Source organism: Arvicola amphibius, chromosome 2 (genome assembly GCF_903992535.2).
Source record: "Arvicola amphibius chromosome 2, mArvAmp1.2, whole genome shotgun sequence".
In the NCBI taxonomy this organism is placed as follows: Eukaryota; Metazoa; Chordata; class Mammalia; order Rodentia; family Cricetidae; genus Arvicola; species Arvicola amphibius.
Window position 1 is genome coordinate 127,021,783 of NC_052048.2, and position 11,902 is coordinate 127,033,684.

The window sequence follows — 11,902 nt, forward strand, 5'->3', positions numbered from 1 at the left end:
GAGAGAGAAAGAAAATGGGGGAAGAGAAAAATTACTTTTTCTTAGTATCCAAAAACTTAGTAACCAAAAACTGTATCATAGCTTACTTACCTTACAGACAAATAATAAGAGGTCTGCATGGCATGTGAAATCCATGGAGAGGAGAAACAGGACAAGCTTTTGTACTACTGAGATACAGCGTTCATGGGCCAGGGTAAATGGAAGAGGTTCTATCTCAGGGCTTTCTTTTGTTGTTGTAACTTCAGTGTCTAAATTAGAACGAGACCACTCTGCTGTCCGGCGTAAGCGAATCAAATCCTTAAAATGCTACATAAAAAAATTTACATGATTCAGAGCAATGTCTACTTAATGGAAACCTCTCAGTATATACTTCTGTGAGATGAAATTATCCAACAGAAAATTTCTATTGCAAAAACCATATATGTGCCATGAATGTCAAAGAAAAATAATGGTGGAGAGTGTCTTGTCTAAAACAGCTGTCTCTTGTTGCCCAGCCTAAACCCTAAATGACCTTGAACCTCTGATCTTTTTGCCTTTACCACCCATACGCTGGGATTATAAAAATGAACCATCATACCCGGTTAAAAATGAAGATTATTAAAAGCTATATATATGACTGGCATAAATCATATTCTATTTAAAGTACATTAATATACAACAAAATAGATGAAATGTAGTATTTAAAAAAAGTATTACCAGAACATACAAAGAATCATTTATAAAAAAATTGGATAAAAATAAAGAACTTCAAAACATTGATTCAAATTAATTCAAAATATTCAAAAAAGTTTAAAAGTTGAAAATCATTATTACTTAGGTGCTATGTAAATATAATTAATGAAAACAAGTTCCTTGTTTTCTCTATTTTGAGACAATGGTTTTGCTTCTATATTTTATATTCTATATTAAGAATATCGGCAAGTACCACGATAAGAAAAAGTTTCTTTAATTATATTAAAAAAAAAATCACTGGAATTCTGATGTAAAAAAGACAGTTTTTGAGATGGATGCACCACTGCAAAGAATCTTCGATTCCAAATCTAAATCTTCCAATAATATAACTGAAGAAAAAAAGAAATGCCAACAAGTATTTTTCAATTACTTGTCATTAAAAGGACAAGGAGATGGTATTTATAATCCTTTTTATTATGCCACAAAAACAGACTGAGCTATCAATGTTAAAAGACAAACCAGTAAGCCTGCACATTAATTAGTCAATGTCCAAATAACTCTCAATTCACTCAGGTCTGTACTAGGTAGTGAAGTCTACATTACATTTCCTACATTAAAGCTGGGTATTGTGACATTTGGTAAGGACAAGGACAACATGTAATCATTATTATAAAAACAACATACAACAAATCATTATTACAAACATGACTACACTATGAAGTATAACTCTTACCTTGGAGGTTGCCTGCTTTAGTTTTGCTTGCTCTACTAGCAGTTTATATGATGAGCCTTTGTTACTCTGTATTTTTTCTTTTTCCATCTGTTCCACCAAAGCCTTCTGCTTTGCCTTTAGCAGGTTAAGTTGCTTAAAACACAAATCAACAACTTAATTTTAAAAATATCAACATTAAGAACAAAATATAAATTATACTTCTTACAGAATTCACACTTCAAATAAATAACTATTCCCTGAATAACCCTGTAATAAAATTTAAATTATGTTTTTTAAAGAAACCATTATCTCTATATATTCATTATTGAAAATTATTAAGTTTCTTACCCATGGGAGAAAGAAGGTAATTAGAAAACTTCCTTATAGAATCTGATATTTTTTCAATGCTGAAAAATAATTATTTATTTTAAATACATGGAGAAAATAGTTGTATTGCCAGAAAACTCTTAGCTTCAATTTTAGGTGGTTTTCACTGTGTAGTAATAAATATTTCAATGTCTCAGTATGTCTTCCTTACTATTTTCAATAGCATCTCTAAATAGTCTTTATTTGTGTGTGTACAGAAGTGTGTCCAGCACACATGCAGATGTCAGCGGCAATGTTGCTGAGTCAGCTCGCCCCCCTTGAACTAGCGTCATCCTGCTTTCACAGCAGTGTTTCACGTCTACGCCATTTCACTGGCCCTACAAAATTTTCTACATAAATACTGATTCAACTACAGCTTTTGGAAATTTTCAAAAATTTTATTCATCAGCCCTTAGTGAAGACATTTTCCAAAATTATAGCTTATTATATGCATTACATGATGAAATATAATCACATTTTATACATTCTCCTGTATTCATGTATCAACTTTATACAATTACTGTTCAGCTATCTATGACAGCCAATTCTGAATGAACACAAGATTCTATAACTATTGTCATCTGACCCCTGGACCATCTCCCTTACCCCTAAACCCCACAGTTCACAGACTATAACAAGAACAAACAAAACGAAGTGAGAAAACACTTTCTACTCATGAAGAGTTTATCTGTTGACCAGTTTCCCCATTTATCCATGCACATATGCAGAAAGTTATGTTGAATAAAAATATACTTACAAAGACATGAATAGGGTGTGTGTGTGTGTGTGTGTGTGTGTATGAGAGAGAGAGAGAGAATACCAAGAACTAAAAGAAAAAGTCAAGAACTCAGAACAAAATACAACATATTGTATTAAGAAAAATCCATTGGAGTGTTATTTTCATAACTGAAGAGTCCTTAAGATAGCAATACAGATGCAATAAAAAAATTAACTGAATAATTCTAAACTAATTCTATTCCATAGTTTCAGAAAACGATCCCAAAAGGTATACAACTAACATATGTAATAACGAAAGAACAGAAATTTAAGTTTATTTTAAATTAATTACAATTCTTATAGAAATACATATTGTTTCCAAACTCCTGGTGAATATGTTGGCAACTGCTATCTATCCCATCACCATGAATACATAGAGTTTATTTCCCACAATGAACATCCCCTGGCAAATCACAGCACAACTATCACTGTCTTGGCTGTTGCACAGCTACAGCTATGAGCTACATAAGTAACACTGATGCTCTACATTCAACCACTCCTTGGTTTCGCCAAACAAACATTCACCTTCATAAAGAACAATTAAATGGTAGTATTTGGCAAAACAGTAACCATGTTTTACATGACAACTTCAAATGATAGCTAAATCTGTTAATGCAAGTGACATATACTTAAAGTTAACTACAAGCCTTAAATAGAAGATAGGCGTGGTGGCACAGGTTTGCAAACCCAGCTACTCGAGAGACTGAGGTAGAAGGACTAACAAGTTCAGTCTCTATAACTTAGTGAGACCCTGCTTTCCTGGGAGAACAGTTGCCTAACTGCAAATGGCAGATTCCAATATTTAGCACCAGCTGAGAAAAGGATAAAAAATTAAACAAGTCTTCAGAAGAAATGGGCAAAGCGGATGCATTCACATTGCTGAGTGTAAAGTATCAATTTAGCTCATAACTGAAGGGAAAAGAAGGAGGGGAAAACACACACACACACACACACACAAATAAACAGATTATTGCCAAATACACCTGTTAAATACAGGATCAAAAGCTTTCTACATGCCAGATCTAGGTATTCCCAAATTAATTCTCAGTTCACATAAACCCAGCATTTTTTCAAATTTTATTTTTATGTATATAAATGTTTTATTACATATATGTATGTGCATTAGATGCATGCCTGGGGCAGTTATAAGTCATATATTTAAGTGTTGTATATTTAGTAAGCAGAGTTATGGATGGATTTGAAGCACCGTGTGTGAATGCCAATCACACCAAGATCCTCTGCAAAAACAGCAAGTACTCTTCCGAACTGCTGATCCATGCATTAGTCTGGGCCGAGACTTTCTTTTTTTTCTTTTTTTCTTTTTTTTTTTAAATAAAGAAATAGGATTACAGGGCTATAAAAATGGTTCAATGGGTTAAAAATCACATCCTGTTCTTCCGGAAAACCCAAGTTCGGTTCCTAGGACCCACAACAGCTGGCTTATAAACTCCACTTTCAGGGAATCAACTGCCTTTCAGGTCTCTATAGATACTTGTAGTTACAAGAAACACATTCACAAAAAACAGACACATATACACATAAATAAAATAAAACTTTTTTAAAAAAAGATTAATAAATTGGCTGGAGAAATAGCCAGTGGTTAAGATTGCTTACTGCTCTTCCATAGGACTCAAGTTCAGTGCCCAGCAACAACAGTTCCAAATGATCCAATGCCTTCTTGCCTCAAAGCACATTTACGGTATACACAAAAAAGAATGATAGATACAGCCGGGCGGTGGTGGCGCACGCCTTTAATCCCAGCACTCGGGAGGCAGAGGCAGGCGGATCTCTGTGAGTTCGAGGCCAGACTGGTCTACAAGAGCTAGTTCCAGGACAGGCTCTAAAGAAAAAAGCTGCAGAGAAACCCTGTCTCGAAAAACAAAAAAAAAAAAAACAAAAAAAAACCAAAAACAACAACAACAAAAAAATGATAGATACAATATCACTCTAGTAATCAAGGATATAGCTTATACTTTGAGAGAAGTAACTTTTTTTATACTTTGAGAGAAGAGACATTTTCATTTTGGAAATCAAACAAAGCACTTAGAACATCTTTACCACTAAACCACACCAAAATTTTTTTTTAAATTTTTAAAATTATATTAACTTCCTGCTGTCTCAAAAGAAGGTGACATTTCTATAAGCTCAATTCTTCAGATGAAAATAACATGGTAAATAATGTGTACAAGTTGACTCTGGAGGAATGATGTAGCTTGTTCTTAAAATAAAATTACATAGGTTCATGGGTATAATGCAATAAAACTAAATTCTAACACATGACTACCTGTGAAATCACAGTGTGTATGTACGAGTGAATGAACACAAAAGGGAGAAGGGAATGAGAATATGTGTTTGTGCTTTCTTTTAATATTTTACAAAGCATCAATGCAAAAATGAGTCTTTCAAATCATCAGGAAATGGTTAAATGGGTTTCAGAATAAAGAATGCAATCATAGTTAGCAATTAAAAAAAATAAAAGTACTATGGCTGGAAAGATAGCTCAACAGCTTGCTGGTCTTGCATAGACAGGACCTGAGTTCAGTTCCCAGCACCCACATAGCAGTGCTGTGGAATAATCCTTTTGTACACTGTAAAAATTTGTCACTCAAATTGGTTTAATAAAATGCTGACTGGCCAGTAGCCAGGCAGGAAGTACAGGCAGGCCAACCCCCAAACTAAGGATTATGGAAAGAAGAAGGACAGAGTCAAAGAGTTGCCAACACACGCAGAGAAGCAAGATGAGAATGCCATAATGAGAAAAGGAACCATGTCATTTGGCTAAACATAGATAAGAGTTATGGGCTAATTTAAGTATAAGAGTTAGCTACTAACAAGCCTAAGCTACCAACCAAGTATTTATAATTCATATTCAAACTCCAAGTCAGTTATTGCAGACTGAACATTCGAGACAGGAAACATCCGTGTACATGGCAGCTCATAACCATATGGAATTCCAATTCCAAGAGATTTGATACTTCTTTTGGTCTCCTCAGTTACCAAACAAACACATTCAGGCAAAACACTCATACACATAAGAAGTAAAAATAAGCAAAGTACTGAAATTCTTGTCACAGAATACTAATCTGAGAAAAAGAGACGAGAAATAAAAAGCACACTACATACCTGATTGTTAATATTTTACTGAATCATTACATTCAATAAATTGCACAAAAGTAAAAAGTAAAATATAACACTAACTATGAAAACACAGAACAAATTAATGACATGAAGAATGTGAACATTCTGGGAACCCTACTACATGGATATGTTATTTGAACTCTGAGGAAGTGATTATGAACTAACGTCAGAAAAATGTGTCCATTTATCCAAGCAAACACTAAAAATATGTACTTAAGAATTCTTTTAAAAAAGCACACCCAAAAATCCTGGCTGAGAAAACAAGAGCAGGTAGTCCCACAAACTTAAATTCAATACTATTTAATATTTAAAAATTAAAATCTATTTTTATTGTAAGGAATACGTGGAAATGTTATTCTTTGGCCACTTGTGCCTTTAAGAGGCAAGCCACGCCCACTCCTGGGAACCCCTGACCCCATGCCATCTTGAATCTCCCCTCTTCCTTCTGTCCCTTGGTGTGTGCACATGTCTCCCTATCTTATCTCTCTGTGTCTCTGTCTCTGTCTCTCTCTCTGCCCCCCTTCTCCCTTTCCCCTCCATAATCCCCTAAATAAACATTCAACATGTAAAAAACAAAAAAGAAAAAAGAAAACAAAAAAAATTAAAATCTAAAAGTTAGAGTGGCAGCTGACAACTTCAAGCAAAGGTCAACTGGAAGCCACTAGAATATAAGAAAAAAGTGTTACTGGGTCTGTATGGAAAAAATACATGGTAAATGGCATCATGGAAAAACAGCCAGAGCAATGAAAAAAGTGAAGAAACCCTATAAACAGGCAGACAAATCCCTTGAGGAGTAGTATTGAGGAACCTGAAAGTTTAAAGACTACCAAAACTTATAGGTATTTTTGGCAGTTCACAAATAAGGCCAGCCAACAACCTGGGCAGCATGCCCCAAGCTTCTCTAAGGCCAGAGATCCCAAATGACAGTCTCAAAACAAAAACATTACTGACTATTACCTGCTTATGATGAACAAGCTGCTTTCTGATTTTTCGAGAATATAATCTATCAAGGCTACTGCCTCCCTTAGACGATCTACTTAAGCTCTGTGTATGCAGATTGTTGTTGATAAAACTCCACTGGTTACCTGGAAAGAAAAGCTTTTTTTTAATAACTGTTAAAAATTACCTCAAAGTAACTTCTATACAAAGAAAACAAAATATAACAATAAATCAACCCAAGAAAAGCTTTTTAAAATAAGACAGCTCTCTAGAGGCTAAACGAACAACTGACAACAGAAATCTGTATTCAATTTCTTCTTGAACAGCCCACACACTTCCTGTCAAAATGCTTAAGGTTCATTTTGACAGCACTCCAGAGGCAGAGGCAGGCATGTCTATGTGAACTCAAGGTCATCCTGATCTACAAAGCAGGTTCCAGGACAGTCAGACCTACACAGAGAAATTTTGTCTCTGTTTTGAAAAAAAACAAACAGAAGACGAATTTTGAACAAAACAGTTCTGATGTGTTCTAAATAAGAAATAATGAAAAATAATAAAAAGTTTGTCAGGCAGTGGTGGCGCACGCCTTTAATCCCAGCACGTGGGAGGCAGAGGCAGGTGGGTCACTGAGTTTGAGGTCAGCCTGGTCTAAAAGGGCTAGTTCCAGGACAGATTTCAAAGCTACAGAGAAACCCTGTGTTTTTTTTGTTGTTGTTTGTTTGTTTGTTTGTTTTAAAAAAAGTTTCGTACAAGCACTGAAAATAGCTAATCGAATTAATGACTATCAAGATGGGTTTAACAATTCAAAAGTCAGGCTGCATAACTACATTTATTCTTGTGTTTTGGAACACATCCACACTATTCTACATTGCTCTTTCCTTCAATCTGGCCTAAAACCACACTTTCTCCACCTCTGATTTTTTTTTTGTTGTTGTATTTTGAGACAGAGTCTCACTATGTATATAGCTCTGAGACCCCATTACTTCTGTCTCCCAATAGCTGGAACTAAAGGTACAGTCCATCACTCAGAGACCCTTTTCGATTTATTTATCCATAATTTTAAAATATTTTCCTATTTATTGCCACTCATTAATCAAGTCTTAGTTCAAATTTTTCAAACCCTGCAATGTCCTCTCACCATTACATCTCTCTAATACTAAACAATAAAAATGAAAATTAAGACTTTACAATACAACTTACAGTGTCCAAATTTAAATTGTAGTTATATTTAACTTAATGCTATTTTTTACCCCTTTAACCTATAACTGAGGAAATGGATTGATTCATACACACATGCACATTTTTTATGTAAAACAATAAATTCCTTCCATTTGAGAATTCTTTCACCTTCTCAGAGCTATTAATATGTTACAATGTACAGAACTTTTATTAGTTCTATCTGCTGTATTTATACTAGGTTCAGATACCTCAAATCTTTTATCAAAATCATTGTTAATTATAAAAGATGCAAGAATTCGCATGGATGTCTGGTTTCCCTTATTTTGTAAACTGTTTTGTGCTCCAAACCTACTAAAAAATGAATAATGATAACCTTAAGAATTTCCAAATATAAATATGAAAGACAACTGTAGCTAATTAAAAGAACTGAGCTAAAGCATATGGTTATTATGAAAAAAGGCATACTATATTAAAATTTTAATGGGGGTAATGGAAGGAAGATATGTAATTAAAATGCAATTTTGCCATACATTGGTGGTGCACACATTTAATCCCAACACTCAGGAAGCAGGGAAAGGCAGATCTCTGGGTGTTCGAGGTCAATCTGGTCTAAGCAAGTTCTAAGACAGCCAAAGCTGCTACAAAGAGAAACCTAGTCTCGGGGTGGAGGTATGGGGGGGGGGGGTCATGACCTCAAATATAAACAAAAAATTAAAAATCCCCAAAAATTCCCTTGTCATAAATTCATATCAACTTAGGTTACTATATAGTAATAAAGTACGTATGGGGGTGAAATATATGGATGTATTAGGTAGAATTCACATCCAGGCAAAGAAGTTTGTACACAAAATATAAATTCTATCTTTCACAGATTCCTAAAGAAAATTAACTCATATTTTACATAAATTACATACATCTCGTATCTCCAGGCCAATAGCCAGATCAGGAACAAATGCGGAGTCACTGAAAATCCCCACCAACACATTATTATAAACTTCTGGTACCTGTCAGAAACCTCTCCCTGTCTTTACCATTCAAAGGTTTCTTTGCAGCTGCTGCTTCATCTTCAACAGTGGCCACATAATCCAGTAACCTGGACACCAGCATAACAACCCAACTGATCATGGGAATATCTAGGACTCCTACAAAGAAATGAGAGGGCGAGACTGAAGTAAATGTGAGTCCTAAGGAGAACTGAGAAAACATCTTATAAATCAAAAACACACTGAACACCAAAATAATAAAATATACCTTAAACTAGACATTCATGATCACAAACAGTAGAAAAATAAATCTAATAAGGGACAGGATACAAACAAAACAAGGTATAGGATGCATGAGAAACTAAAATAAAATATGTACCACACCTTATAATTCATAGTAAAAAATTATATTCTATACATATTTTGTGCTTTGAAAAGAATTATATGGGCTCGATGGTGGTGGTACACGCCTTTAATCCCAGCATTTGGGAAGCAGCCTAGTCTACAGAGGGGGTTTCCAGGACAGTCATGGCTGTTACACAGAGAAACCCTATCTCCAGAAACTAAAAACAAACAAAAACCTATATGGCAGTCAATCACAAGAAAGCTGTTCATTCTACAAAGCCTACATCCCAAAAATAATAAAACGTGCTAAAATAACTAATAAAGTAGTACATCAGAAATATTTTTCACAAACTAGTAACTGTAAATATTACGATAGTCACTTGATATAATACCTTCTGTCCTTCTGTGCATGGTTAACTCTGGCTGAAGAGGTGACAATAAATTATCCAAGAGATTAAGTAAGCTTTCCAATACTCCACTGTTACTAAGTGATCGCTGACCAATGCAGGAAAGTAACATAAAGACCCTAAAAACAGATATAAAGAAAAAGACCAGTCAGTATCAATTTAATTGTTCTGTTTTTTTAAAAAAAAAAAAAGATGCACATGATAATTATAATAAGAGGTTGGGTTCTTAAAAGCTAATTTCAGAGTTAGTAGGAAAGATTTCTATCAAGATAAAAGATGCAAAATGAGATTCTTTTCTAGTTATTGGTTATATTTCCAAATCCTACATCTAAGAAATCAGACACTTATCAAAGAACAAACTCTACCAGAGCCTCAAAAAAACACATTTGATACAGAAAGCATAGCATGATCTTATAGAAAATTCATGCTCAGATCTATAAAATCCCATAGATTGATCCAGAAAACCTAAGAGGGTGAACAAGCTGTAGCATATATTATGTTATATAATATACACTAGAGTTCACATCCTTCATTTATTTTCAAAACCATGAGAAGACCTATTTTATATTTTCCCCATATTTACTATCCATGTAAAAAAATTCACACTCTAATAATGTAGAAGTAAATACCATTTACAATAAACACCAATATCTGAAACCTACCTATCTTGCGGAAAGATGAGAAGCTGCTCTGAATTATACAGTTCCTGAAGAACGTTGGAAAGAAACTGGCCCCACCATCTCTCACCACCACACAGCTGAACAAGGAGAAGGCCAGTATGCAACCGTATCTTTGGAGTGCCACTGATGCACAAGTGTTTAAAGAGCTCTTCACAGGCCTGGGCGTGAAAGGTACTCTGCAAAACTGCAGGAACAGAATGCCCTGTTATAAGAAAGAAACAAATAAAACGACTTATCTAAATGTATGGTGTTGGTTCAACACCAGTACACCTACATACACATTTACCCCAGCAACTAGTAGACAATAACATTCTATTTACTTTGTGACTATATACCCCATTTACATAAAATTTAGTTGCAAAATATTTAGCAGTAGATATTTAGAAGAGATAACACATACATTAATTGTGTTTATTGTTTCTGTGGTTAGGTTTATCAAATTACCTTCAAGGTAAAGTAGGCAAAAATTAGAAAAAGATCAGGTATCTTAAGAGGGGGAATGAAAACAAGAATGAGTGACTCAAACATAGTTCATGACTAAAAAACAGTAATGTATTATTAGGTCTGTATACTACTTTTATAGAAAGTATTTTATGCTTAATACTTTGCCACTCACATGTTGATATACAGCAATACAACACATCTAAGAAATTAATAAAAATTCTCTTAAGAAATATTAAAGGAAATGACGATAAAGTCCAAGGGAAAGCACTTATTAACCATGTGACAAGCCCTAGGTTTAATCCATAACATGGTTAACAACAAGAAAACTCTTTAAGAAGAAAATGAAATGTGTAAATCTACAGAAATTTCATAAATATATCAAACAGGATGTCAAAGTAAAAATGTCTAGAAAGTAGAAGCCAACAAAGAACACTTGCCTAACATGTATGAACTATTCAATCCCCAGCACCACACAACTCAATTTAAAAAGAAAAAAATCTCACAAAGTTAATACCATGTATCTAAAACATAAAACAAAGACACCGAATTATTTCCAGTCCCGATGATAAGTCACTAAGATAAATACAAACCATTGGAAGAGTGAAGGAGGCTGAGCAAAGTGTCCAGTAAGTATCTGACAATGGTGCGTAACTGCTCTGTGGACGATGTCTGAATCAAGTCTCCTGGAACTGACGTTTCGCTCAATGTCTTCCGACTTGCACCAATGGCTACTTTGAGCCTTTGTACTGCATTATGAGCCAGATTTAGTTGAAGCTGTAGCTGAATACAATCTTGATAAGCAGAAAAAACTCTACTGTCTTCCTCAACTGCTTTGTCTGGTTTTCGCAAAAAGTACTGTGCATTATTCGCACTGTTGAGAGGAGGAAGATCAATACTCTGCAAAAGAGCTTCCAGACGATGACAGGCTAAGTTATATCTATGAATAAAAATAAATTATCAGCGATTCCTTCAGTCTTCTGTATCTACACACTAAAAAGCTCATTTCTTAAAGTATGTTAAAAACTACTATGGAGAATTATTGCTGGACCAGATACTGTGGGAAACACCTTAAATTTTCATACCCAAAAGCAAAAGTGGGTAACAATCTGTGGCCTGAGGACAGCCTGGTCCACACAGTCACAACTAGTAACCCCAGAACTAGAAATAGAGACCTTGTCTTAAAGAAAACAAAACATCAAAACTACTGTTCACAAATATTAATGATACCAATTAGCTAAGAATATTCTCATGCTTTCAATC

The 11,902-nt window shown here is 34.5% G+C and overlaps 1 protein-coding gene across 1 annotated transcript in view; it reads right to left on the minus strand.

Moving 5' to 3' along the window:
- Positions 1 to 11,902, minus strand: part of Birc6 (baculoviral IAP repeat containing 6) — a 181,515-nt gene that overhangs the window by 84,757 nt on the left and 84,856 nt on the right. The window contains 7 exon segments of the mRNA XM_038320792.1: positions 91 to 306; positions 1,406 to 1,537; positions 6,623 to 6,750; positions 8,788 to 8,925; positions 9,504 to 9,637; positions 10,181 to 10,400; positions 11,233 to 11,579. Of these exon segments, the coding sequence (XP_038176720.1) occupies positions 91 to 306; positions 1,406 to 1,537; positions 6,623 to 6,750; positions 8,788 to 8,925; positions 9,504 to 9,637; positions 10,181 to 10,400; positions 11,233 to 11,579 (1,315 nt within the window).